The following is a 13,255-nucleotide window of genomic DNA, read 5'->3' as shown; positions in this document are numbered from 1 at the left end:
AATAATTGCATGACGTTTTGTAATATTTGTATTATTATTTTTTATTATTAAAGACGCTTCATTGATATTTAGAAGAATAATTATTTATTATTATTATTATTATTATTATTTACTGTTGTCTACATCTAAATTATATGTCTGCTTAATGGTTCGGTTAAGTTTTTTTTAAATCATATTTTAAAATGATGTAGTAACTTTTGTAGTGTGTTTTTCTGTATTTACATACAATTGTTTGTTAGCTAAGATCCAGTTTGATACGGAGCTCCGGATTTAATTCAAATTAACAATTTGTTTCCACGACATCCACATGTTTAACTAGGCTAATTCATAATTTGAAGTAATAATAATTGTAATAGTAATTACGAAATATTATAATAATTAATTCCAAGGAACAAACTGTTGAATATTGGGAACGAATTTTATATTTATGGCCATACTTTAGACTAAATAAGAAAAAGAAGTGTCCATAATGTAGCATAAAAGATAATTCGTAGCCATGATTTTGTCCGCTTGTCGTCATGATCGGATTTATGGCTCCATTCAACACAAGCATTTTACCTTACCTCATCTGTATTTATTTATCATCGAATGGTATGTAACTAGCTTACCTTTTGATGCATTATTACCATGTTTTCGTAGCACATCCTTGTGCTTTCTTGCAATGTGCCGCTTCAGATTCCAGGATGAATATTTGCTAACTTTTACAGTCTCTCCGCACTTCCTTTCAATGTTCTTCCAGTCTAATCTTAACTTTGATTTTTACTTTACATTTATGTATAAGGCTTGAATTCCATAACTTATTGTAGACGTTTTTACAGATTCTCGTACTAGCAAATTATTAAAGGGCGTTCTGGGTTCAACGAGCGGTGCTGAGCGAGCGGACTCTGCGCTTTGATGGTAATATTACCGCACCGCTCAATGCTCCGCTCTGCTCACATGCTTTGCCCTGAAACGTCAGGTAAAGCGCACAGGCTCTCAACTGAAGGAATACATATGCCTACAAATCAAATGCTAAAGTCTCACAAATTAAACATTGAAGTTCATGTCGCATAAAAATAAACACTAACGTTTATAATTACTATGTTTTTTTTTTTTTACAGTGGGTCATCATAATATATCATATTTTAGTTTGTCAGTGCGTTTTGTGGTGTTAGGAATTGTTTGCGCATTTCTGCACTAACTCAAAATGTGCGTACACCACCTCCTGAGCTGGCGTAGGATTTGAGCGTGCCGTACGCCAACGTCCATATTGATAAATCTCAAAGTCACCGTGGTTTTGGGTGTACGCCAGGTGTACGCTGGAAATTTGGTGTACGTACTTTTGATAAATGAGGGCCATTGACTTGAATGGAAACCGATTGACTCCGCCGCCGTTCCGCAACGGATCCGCAGCCGTTCCGCAGTCGGTGGAAATCCGGGGTAAGAGATAATGTATAGGCAGCAAGTTGTTATTGTCACGGAGTGACCAAATGCAGGCGGAACGAAAAATGGCGGAAATAGTTCCACCCGGATCGATTTCAAACACCTGACCAGTTCCGGCCGCGTGATTTTTTTCCCCAAACCAGCCCTGCGTTCCAGTTCGTTTTTTTATGAACTTCCCTCGCTAACTTCCCTCAGTCTCGTTCACTCGGATGTACGTCATTGCTTACGTTGTACAAGTGCCCACTACTCCTAGAACACTTGAAGTGGGTTAAAATGGATCGCCCTAAGCCCTTGATCACATGGAAAGTGAAGACCGCCCCCTCCATGTGCAAAGCGTGAGTTGCTGAAGTGACGTCACAATCGTGCTGCATTGTGGGATATGAAACTGCATGAAGTCTACATATGAAGCAGACTCGCTCCCTCGGTCAAAATCGAGGGAGCGAGATTCTGTCCATACAAACTTCCCTCGTCCACTTGAAGAAGTGGAATGCACTTCAAAATGGTGACAGGGATTCCCCCGAGGGGAAGTGCTTAGGGAAGTTTGCGAATGTGTGTCTAAAACTGGAGTGGAACGCACCCCCGTTCAGGTAGGAGTTTTACATAAACATGAGCTCAGGGGCAGAAAGAAATTTGATTGGTTCACAAAAATGACCAGTGAAAGTCCTCAACCGGAGCCTTCAAGGCAGCTTCTGCAGTGAAGCAGTTCGAGCTAACCGTTGGTCAGGTGAGTAGCGCAGATGGTTAGATAGGAATGTGACTGGTTTTGAATTCAGCTCGAAATGTTTCGAGCGTTTAAGTTACGCGTTTCCATGTTTTCACGTGTCCGTGGCACGACTTTCATTTTCGTGCCAGTTTCACGTGTTGGTTACCAGGAAGTTTATATTGCTAAAATGGTAAGAAAATTGCGCAACCAATACATGAAACTGGCACGAAAAAAATTGTGCTACGGACAAGTGAAAACGCGCTAACACGCCCCTTAAATGCTTGAAACATTTCAAGCTGAATTCAAATACAGTCACATTCCTATCTTACCATATCTGTGCTACTCACCTGACCAACGGTGAGCTCATACTGCCAGAAGCTGGTGGAAGGCCCAATATCTAGCACCAGTGCTGTGATTGGCTGAAACGCTCGGGGGGACGGGGAGTGCCTTCCAGGCAGCACTGCCTTGAAGGCTTCGTTGAGGGCTTAAAACACCAACGAGTCAGGAGGTCACCTTCTGCTGAAAAACTGTGCTAATTAGCAAATCCAAGTGATTGGAACAAAATAATGGAGAGGACTTTTACTCCTGACACATGGATTTTACACCTCTGCGAGCTGGGAGTTCTCCGTAAGTCTGGCAAGCGGAACGTTACGATCTGGTTGTGGCCACACACGTTTCCTCCACCCGTCTGTGCTTTGAAGAGCTAGAGCCCAGTGCATCCACCTGCTTGCCGAAAGTTAAGCTTACATGAATACTCACCTGTAAAGCCTCCATGCCTGCCCAAAGCTAAAGCCCAGTGTGTCCACCCGCCTGCTGTAAGGTAAGCTTCTCACGAATTTCCATGGCATAGTCACAGAATTTTTTTGCTCATTTTTCCGCTAAACCGAAGCGACAATGGTTTAAAAATAGGAAAAAGCAGTTGAGTAACCAATCCTTGAGAATGCCAAGGAAAAGAAAGTCCGTGGCAGAGCCAAGGAAATATGCGGAGATCCGTGAGAATTCCACGTAAAAATGAGCAAAAAATTCTGTGACTATTCCACGGAACTTTGTGAGATCATGTTGACCTGAATACTTACCTGTAAAGTTACCTGGCTGCCCAAAGTAAAGGCCCCATGTACTCACCTGGGTGCCCCAAAGTTAAAGGCCCCGTGTACTCACCTGGCTGTCCAAAGTTAAAGGCCCCGTGTACTCACCTGGCAGTCTAACGTCAAGAGCCCTGTCTATTCACCTGTTTGCGTAAAGTCACAAGTCCCGAGTATTCACTTGTATGCCTGTCTGCCCAATAATAAGAGCTGCGATACGTACCTACATACTCACCTGGACCCCTGCTGTACATCAAACACGGAGCATTAAGTGTGTGGACCGTAAGCCTCCTGGATATTTTACAGTTAAGAGTCGTTGTACCTGTGTACTCTCATCTGTTGTCTCCTCTTGTAAGTCCAGGAACCAAGGTCTGGAGTACCTGGTCGCCCACTGGTGAAAGAGAGGAAAACAAATTGGAAACACTTACCTGCTGTGCACGAGGCCTACAAAGAGGCATTTCCCTCCACGCTCCCGTGAGTCCAGGAGGACGAGTGCGGGCATCCACGCCAGTCCCTGAGCCCCCATCTGGAACCAGAAGTCACTTTTAGATTTTCCCTTTTTCCCTCCCCTTCTTTTAATATTTAATCAAATTTGTTCAATTTTATACTTCCCGTCTGTCTTGTCATTGGGGTGCTTTGGGACCTCCTCGGGGTGGAAACTGAGGGAGGAGCGAGACTCACGATAGGGGTGGTCCGCTCCCACCTGTGACATTATCGCAGAAATAAGCACAGAAAGTGTGAATAAAACCTGACGTGTGAAGGGGCTTTTTTTCACAATAACAACCATCTGCCTATACATTATTCTGCATATTACACCGCTATTTACCTCATAAGAACATTAAATATTGATTTAAAACGCTGTTGTGTCGAGTGAATGCGTCAGTGTTAAAGTTGGGTAAGATTGCCATCTAGTGGATAATAGCGGAAATATCAATTTCAAGACAAATACAACTCAGAGAATGTTTTGTCTTTATTGACGAAATGACACAATGATATTTATTGACATTTATCTGGATATCGCCATAATTGTGCAAATGTAGAACAATTAAAAAATGATTAAAGACTGTGGTGTTTATTTTCATAAATCAGCATGAAGCAACATTGGCGCAGTGATACTTCTATAAAGCGGTCTAAACCGTGGGGTTACCGGGGTATTTTATCATGGCTTAGAACGCGTTTCAGAATGAAGAACCAGAAAGAGCCGTTTTATAATTTAGAATAACATACCTGCAAATGTTGTGAATGGCCAATCAGAAACAAGCATTTTTGAGTGCTATGTAATAAGTCTGTTTAACAAACCGACATGCAACAAGAAGTGACCATAATTAGGGCTGCAGCTATCGATTATTTTTGTAATCGATTAATCTAGCACTGAATCAATCGATTAATCGAGTAATCGGATACATTTTTTGTGTGTTTTTAAACAACCAAAACAAATAATGCATAACGAAAATGACTTGGCTGTAAAATGTTCAAGCATTTGGCTTTTATTTAAAAAAAAAAAACAGAGGTATTTGGCTCCAAGAAATAAGCCTATTTATTTAAATTTTTACCCATTTAGTGTTTATAAGTGCCAGTGCCAACAATTAAACACTTTAATTTATTAATATGCACAACAGGTTTGAGGCTGTAATCTAGCCCTGACATCAAAGTAAATATCTGGTTTATGTACATTTGTACATTTATGTACACCTGCAGCATTTACCATTAGGCTTTTAACATATAATATATCATTTCTGGGGTGAGCCTATTTGGTAACAACCTGTGTGAATGCGCGCTGTGCGTGAGGAAGAGTGACACCAGACGTTCAGTTGCTTCATTGCATTTCGCAGAAATACATACATTCATTTTCAATAGAACGCTGCATTTGGTTTGCATCACTTGCATTGCGGTGCATTTTAGGTTAAGAATCTGTTCGAAAAATCACAACATCACGTCCCGCTGTATACAGTGAATGCATGCTGAAATTATTGTTGCGTGGCTACATAAACGTTTAAGCATATGTGATGCATTGCGCGATCGGTCTGACTCGCGTGAGAGAGAATAACTTCCTTATGCTAAACTCCAATAAGACAAAGATTATTATTATTGAACAAAATATGTCAGATTACAAGTTGCCCATATATGATTGCACTGTGGTGCCGTTTTTTTGGTACACACACCTGTAAAGTGCATGCGTGTGTGTGAAGCCAAGGGGTTCTTTTTTAATCTATACTGTCCTGCAATTGAACGTGAATACGTTTACTACTTAAAAACATCAAAGCTAAACATCATATCTAGTCAAACCGCATAACGACATCGCTACAAATACAGTATGGGATTAAAATCAGCGGAAGCTAGGTTACCTTGTTTCATCAACGCTTGGTGAAACAACAGTGTATGTTTTCAGTTCAGATGCTTAATGTAATGATAATGTAATGATCCAAAACTTTAGACAGTCTCTCTCTGCCGTTTATGGACATATTCGCTCAACCATCGCGCCAACTAAATTCAAAATGTACCACGCGCTATGATGTGCTTCCTGATCATTGAACAACAGTCCATGTGAATCAGATATCGGCGCGTGTAGTGCGCGTCATAGGAATTTAACGAGGCTTCGAGGCAGAATATTTGCCTCGAGGAATTTTTTTAATCGAGTAAATCGAGTAACTCGATTAATCGTTTCAGCCCTATCCATAATCAAATCTGACCTCATGAGGGCTTTAAGCCTCTGAAACCACAACACGACTGAATGAAGGTTAAAATACAAATCAACTTTAAATCTTTACTCACCATAGACTTTAATATAGAATCTGGATGAGGTCCCTTTGTTTACTTGATAAAGTCCAGCGTGTTGAGTTGTGATGTTTGTGATGGTGAGATCTCCAGTCTGATCATTTATCTGCAGTCTGTCTCTAAATCCCCCACCAAGAACATCAGGATTTATTGAGATCTTATTTGCTGCTTTATTGATTGCAATGAGTGTGCGAGACCCTCGCAGTTCAAAACTCCACTCTATCACTTCATCTCTCCGTAGTTCAGTAATACCAGCGTCTAGAGTAACAGAATCTCCCTTCATCACTGACATTGGCTTCCCTGGATAAGTAGCACCAAACACACCTGCAGGAACAAACAGAGACAAAATTAAAGATTGTCTGAAACAGGCTGGCTTTCTTCTCCTTACATCCAAAAATGCACTTCTTCTGTCATGTCATCGTTGAGTTTTGAAATTAAACAAAGCTGTTTCACGTGATATGATGTCTGCAAGCGTCTCCCGCTGATTGACGGGTGGGCGGGGTTTTCTGGGGGAAGTGTCAATATAAAGAAGTGATATGTATAGAAATCCCTGAAACGTCATCTAGGCCCTTAATCGAAAAAAAACCTTTCCGAAACTTGTACAAACCCTGGGGAAGTGCATTCGGCACAGAAATACTCTGTAACATGCCCAACTGCTTTTTTGACACTTTGCCTACGTTTAGCATGAGGAAACAACTCTATAACTGTGTTAATAAGTCAGAATGCTTGAAATACCATTGAACCCCCCTTTTACATGTTATAGTAAATCATCTGTGGGGTATTTTGAGCTAAAACTTCACATGTGTACTCAAACTTTTTTAACGTGTGCCCCCTTGTGTACAGCGCATTCCTTCGCGCCCCCCCCCAAAGAAAATTTACTGTTCTAAAACTCAACTTTTAATTAAACAAAACACATTAAATGATAGAAAGTTGGTTTGTAGCCTTATTTTTTAGGTTTAATTGCACAGAATTCATGATAAATTAATTTATAATAATATTTTAGAGTCTTTATTGTATCAAATATAGCCTAAACGCATTTGCATTGCATTTGTGTTTACAAAAGTGTGACGCTCAAAGTCTGATCAAAGCTCAACATTAGTTCACTTTGTCATGGAGGTCCTATCAGCGTTGTATTGTTTGTGGCACATAAAGGTCTGATCTTAAGATCTTTATTAACAAATGTCTTTAAAAAACGATATTCCTCTGACTTTAGATTACTTTTCTTTATTATAGAAGTATTGGCGAGCCAACCAATGACTGCTCAGCCAAATAAAACATCAAATCCAAGTCTTTATATAAAGAAAAAACAGAAGCACTGAATGTGTCCTAAATTCAGCAAATAGAAGGCTGATAATACAGCTTAGCTTGCAGTAAATGCAGATGTTGTAAGACACACAAAAAGTAAACAAATTAAAGTCATTTAAACACATTTATAACTCACCAGTCAGACGCCACATCGACAAACAGATCAGAAATGTTCTCATTTTCTCCAGCAATTTCAGTCCAAAAATCTGAAACGATGAACTCCTAAAACTCTTAAAATCAGATAAATCGTTTACTAAAATGACAAACACACTGACAAGTTCTTCTGCAGTGAAGTGATCTGAAACTCTGTTAATAAACTTCTTTATGTATTTTAGTAACAGGAAGGAGGATGCTACTGTTAAAAGTCATGAAACACATCACACATCATTATACAGAGCATTCAGAAAATAATCAGACTCTCTTTACTTTTATTAATTTAGTTATTTTTTTACTGCAGCACTGAGACAAAGAGATGAAATAAAAGTTCAAACAAACTGAAGTGTATGTGAATGATAAAGATCATGTTGTCCTAGTTAAAGTAATGATTGTCTTTAGTATGTTGAAAATAAACTGTGGTCCTGTCTGAATCCACATCAATGCTAAATAAAAAGTGTGAATCAGATCTTTGAATAACCTTAACAGTAAATTATAAAGCTGATTTTATCAGAGGTTTAATGTATTGAATGAGAGTTTATTATGATGTCTGTAAGTGTGTTTGAGCATCAATGATTAAATATTTATTACATAATTATTTGTTTAAAAGTATCATTGCTAATATTGGAAGAGTTCCTCAGAGATGATGACCATCTGTATCTCTTTTTCATTTACTTTCGTGAAGCTTTTTATAGACTTTGTCTCTCTTCTCTTCTGGCTTTTTGGCTCAGTTGTGATTTCCATTGTCTGTATTTTATTTGTCTGTCACCTTCTTGTTTGTCTTTTTTAAGTCTGATCTCTCCCTCCATCTCTTTTTCATCTCTCCTTAACTGCTCTTTTACACTAATAGCTTTTCTCTGTTTCTATTATTATTTTAGGAGGAACTTAAAGTTATTTTTTTGCTAAAACTATAAACGTACAAAGTGCCATTGTGGACTGTGAAAAAATATCAAGCTCAAGTTGTTAATTTGTCAGATAAGTGTTGTGTTATTATTATCTCATGAATGACATCAGTGTCATCTTGTCCGAACAGATGTGATGTTTAACAACCCGGCACACGAGGAGTTTATCACAGCTGTGTTTAGAGGAATGAAGTATAAAGGAAAGCTGGGAAAACAAATGAAAAGTGTTGATAACAATAAACAATTTTATTTGTGAAGTAGGCTAAAATGTTTAAATCTTAAGACTGATCTCAAAGAAAGTCATGTTATAGTCACAAAAAATTAGATTAATTTATGTGTTCATGGCACAAAATTCAGCTTTTTTCATGCCTTGAGCATGAATGTCTTTTTCGTGTCACTCGCAAGAATTTCTAGGTTTTCTTGTCCGTGGCAAAACTTTCTTTTTCGTTTCATTTGATGTGTTGTTTTCTCATTGTTTTTCCTATATTCTTACAATTGTCGCTTGGGGTTAAAATCACTTTCTGTTACATTTTTAGACATCCAAACCCCAACTTTAACCCCAACTCCAAGTGTAACCCATCACGTCTTTTTTTCGTGACACTGACGCGCTTTTACGCCTTTTTTGCGGGAACATGTCAAGCATTTCTGTTTACGTGTCACTGTCACGTATTTGTTACTCAACTGTTTTGTCCTATTTTCAAACCATTGATGCTTCGGTTTAGGGTTCAGTGTCATGGAAAACACTCACAAATTATGTGACTATAGGTACGTAATTTTGTGATACTGGGTTGCCAGGTGCACTGCAAAATCCCGGGAGTTAAATTAACACTGCTCAGTGTTTATATAGGTCCATCTCTAGAGTGTTAAAAAAAGTAACACCGAAGAGAGTTAAAATCTGCAATCTGTGACTTTCTCCTCTCTATCACCATCTCTGTTTGAAACCTAAAATTGCATTTTAGATCTTACTTGTAGAGTTATTTTCTTATCCTAGGATTAGATGTTGGCTGTTTAATTTAAAGTCACCATTATTGTGATCAGTGGTTGTTTTAGTTACTCGTGACTGTTAGCTTGTTAGTTTTTTCTGACTGTGTTTCACATTGCTATAGCAAAGAAAAAACAATTGTGTAAATGAATATTGATAGTTAATGTACGCTGTTAAATATAAAAATTTAAATGAACAGATTTAATAATACAGTTTATCCTCACTCATCAAAAGCATCTTTTTCTGTTAAAAATGAAATACTACAGTTTAAAGGCGCTCTAAGCGAATAATGTGCGACGTCACTTCCTGTTGATGTTTGAACTGTTTTCAAACAGACAGAGCGTAGCTAACTCCTCCCCCTCCCCCTCCCTTCCGTGCTTTCATGAACGCGCCCAACCCCCACCCCCAAATCCTTCTTGTCGTTTATTGGCTGGAACACTTTGTTATGGTTTCTGTTTGTAGGTTTGGCCATTTGTTGATATTGCCGTTTGTGAAGCCTGGGCTGACTACAGAGATCGCGGTTTTTTTACAGTTTGATCAGCGGACAGGCAGCAAGCAGATAGTGAGGAGATGTTTCCGGTATGTAACAAAAAATGTTTTATGGTCTAAAACGCTTCAATTCGCTTAGAGCACCTTTAAGGTCCAGAACTCTCATAGCAGTTAATTATTCTGAAGGATTTTGATAGGGTGCACATAAAGCATTAACCCCTGCACAATGTAGATAAACAGACATCAAGAATCAGAGTATGAATCTCAACAATGGTGATAAAGAAAATGGTAAAAAAGTTCATTATTTATTCATGCCGCAGTGCATTCTGGGAGTTCTGGATGAGATTTGTAATTTATTGATACCCAGCATGCATTGCAGCATGAAGCTTTTCATTTTATTGTCACCATCATTGTGATTCATACTCTGACTCTTGATGTTTAAGTGTCTAAATTGTCAAGCAGTTAATATGTAAGTGTCAGTGTTTAATTCAGTGTTGGTTCAGAATGAAAAACTGCTATGAAATGGCTGGATCTCATACTACAGTAAGAATACTACTCAAGAGTCCAATTAAAACAACCACTGATCACAATAATGGTGACTTTAAATGAAACAGCCAACATCTAATCCTAAATTAAGAAAATAACTCTACAAGTAAGATCTAAAATGCAATTTTAGGTTTCAAACAGAGATGGTGATAGAGAGAATAAAGTCACAGATTGCAGATTTTAACTCTCTCCGGTGTTAGTTTTTTAACACTCTGGAGAGTGGACCTATATAAACACTGAGCAGTGTTAATTTAACTCCTGGGATTTTGCAGTGTAGAATCAGTCAAATTAATACATAAATAGAGACTTAGATTAAAGGTTTAGATTGTATTTTATTATAGATTTTCTAATATTTCACAACGCAAAATTATTAAAGAATATCAAAAGCATTGTTTTAAATCTATATGTAAGTACATACAGTATATATTCTGTACTTGTGATCTGTTAGAAGCTGAATGTTTTGATATTCAGACACTAGAGGGAAACATCATCAACACAACAAACAGAATTGACAGATCAATAATGAATGACAGATCATTACATTAAATGTGTTTGAAGATGTTCAAGTCCTCTATACCCCACAAACAATGAAGAAAAATAAATGAGTAGTGAAAATAAAGTCATTTAATACTTTAGGCTATAAAAGATGTTTAAGTTGTATAAATGTAAAATGTTGTTTTAGCTTCAGAAAGACATCTAGACAAATATAGTAAACAGAATTGCCGAATCTCTTCCAAATGCACCAAACAGAAGCACAGACCTGCATCCCATAATATTAATAAAATTACTTTGAAAGAATTGAAGCAATAAAAACACATTTATAACTCACCAATCAGACACCACATGAATGAACAAACAGAACAGAAATCTGTGAAACATTTCTCCAGTGGTGAGGAAAAATAGAAAGATTAAAACAAATTGTATATGTAGAAAAGCATAATGATGTTGCAGGATTATGGATAAAGCTTTTAAAACCTTCCTCCCCTGATCGCCTCTCACCCACAAAAAATAAAGGAAAAAAATCACAACAGGCAGGAACCCAAAGTTGTAAGCTGTGAATCTCTACATATAGATGAAGTTTTGTGTTTGCTTATGTCTATGATCTTCTCTACTATTCAGTTCTGCTGGATCTGATGTCATAAATCAAAACAGCTACAGCAGCCACGCCCACCAGAGCTGAGACGGCCAATCGTATCACAACTTCAGTAGTATCACAACAGCTGACACAATCTGAAGAAAGAAAAACAAAATGAAACAGAGATGAAGTGAATGAATAAACACAAACATCACCTGTGACTCACCTGAACATGTCTGACAGAGATGAGCGATGTTGAGATGTTGAGTTTGATTTATGAGAGGATTGTTCACCACACAGCTGTATGTGTTTGTATCCTGATATTCAACCTCCAGATGTAGAGAGAGTCTGATGTTGAGATCAGACACACTGATGCTGGACAATAAACTGTTTCCTTTGTACCAGGACAGACTCACATCTCTCACATTCATCACTGAACACAATAATGAACAATTTGAGCTTGATGATGATGAAGAAGAACATTGTGAAGAGTTACTGGTGATGACAGGAACAGGCAGAGGAGCTGTAAAAACATGAGAGAATAAAAATATGAAAGGATTAAGAAATGAAATCTGAAGTGAAGTTTGAGTGTGAATCAGATCTCTGAATAACATTAACAGTAAGTTATAGAGCTGCTTTTATCAGAGGTTTAATGTATTGAATGAGAATTTATTATGATTTCTGTAAAAACACCAAATAAAATTAGAGTATTAATGTGACCACCAGTATATCGTTTACTTTCTTTTTTTAAGTCTCTTGTCTGTTTTTTGGTTAAATTTTGTTTCCTATAGTTGGTTTTATTTGTCTATCTCTTTTTAAAGTCTTAATTTCTCCTCTGTGTTTACTTTGTGTGTAATTCAATGCCATCATCCCTCCTCAATTGCTTTATGCCTATTTCACACCAACACTTTTCTTTTCTGTTTCCTTCTTAGGTATTTAGGTTTTTTTAGGTATTATGAGCTTATGAACGCTGGTCTGAACAGATGCGGTTATGTCAATTTAACAACCCGACATCCAACAAGGAGCTTCACAGCTGCTTTAAGAGGAATAAACGTGTAAAGGAAAACAGCATCACAAATTAGAAGTGACCATAATTAAATCTGACCACATGTGAGAGGCTTTAACCTCTGAAGCCACATTATGACTGAAATGAAGGTAAAATAATAATCAACTTTAAATCTTTACTCACCATAGACTTTAATATAGAATCTGGATGAATCCTGTACATAGTTGATAATCATTTGATAAAGTCCAGTGTGTTGAGTTGTGATGTTTGTGATGGTGAGATCTCCAGTCTGATTATTCACCTGCAGTCTGTCTCTGAATCTCCCATCAAGAACATCAGCACTTATTGAAATTTTATTAAAAGGCAATCTATAGATTCCAGCAATAAAAGTATATTGAGGTCCAAACCTCCACCGTAACACTTCATGTCTCTGTATTTCATTAATATCAGTGTGTAGAGTAACAGAATCTCCCTCCATCACTGACACTGACTTCACTTCATGAGCACCTGCATACAAACAGAGACAAAGATTGACGATTGTCTAAACACAAATGTATTATAGCCAACAACTGCATCTTTATGGTGTTTTTGGTTAATATTATTCAGATCAAAAAAAAAATAAAAAACGGGAAAACCCGTTTACTTTCGGTTTTAAGACGTTCAAATATCCTGAACACACTATTTGATTTTAATAATTTCTAAATACAATGTCATATATGTTATTTAAATAAATATTATATTTCATTTTTGTGTAATATTAAACTGTACCTGGTAAAATGAAGCATCCAGGTTACCGTGTTATAAAGTTTTAAGCA

The 13,255-nt window shown here is 37.5% G+C and overlaps 2 protein-coding genes across 2 annotated transcripts in view; both read right to left on the bottom strand.

Annotated features, from left to right (window-relative positions):
* The window catches only part of LOC135722963 (uncharacterized), a 50,464-nt gene that overhangs the window by 4,124 nt on the left and 33,085 nt on the right, over positions 1-13,255 (bottom strand). The gene's annotated exons all lie outside the window — the stretch shown is intronic.
* On the bottom strand, positions 10,766-12,936 carry LOC135720922 (SLAM family member 9-like). Its single transcript, XM_065243028.2, has 3 exons — positions 12,624-12,936; positions 11,645-11,957; positions 10,766-11,579 (listed from the first exon to the last, which is right to left on the bottom strand). Exons 1-3 carry the CDS (start codon positions 12,916-12,918, stop codon positions 11,471-11,473), a joined length of 717 nt encoding a protein of 238 aa, XP_065099100.2. The 5' UTR covers positions 12,919-12,936; the 3' UTR covers positions 10,766-11,470.

The sequence above is a fragment of the Paramisgurnus dabryanus genome, chromosome 24, assembly GCF_030506205.2.
Source record: "Paramisgurnus dabryanus chromosome 24, PD_genome_1.1, whole genome shotgun sequence".
Classification (NCBI taxonomy): domain Eukaryota; kingdom Metazoa; phylum Chordata; class Actinopteri; order Cypriniformes; family Cobitidae; genus Paramisgurnus; species Paramisgurnus dabryanus.
Note: the sequence above shows the minus strand (reverse complement) of the source record. Positions and strands in the feature narration are given on the sequence as shown.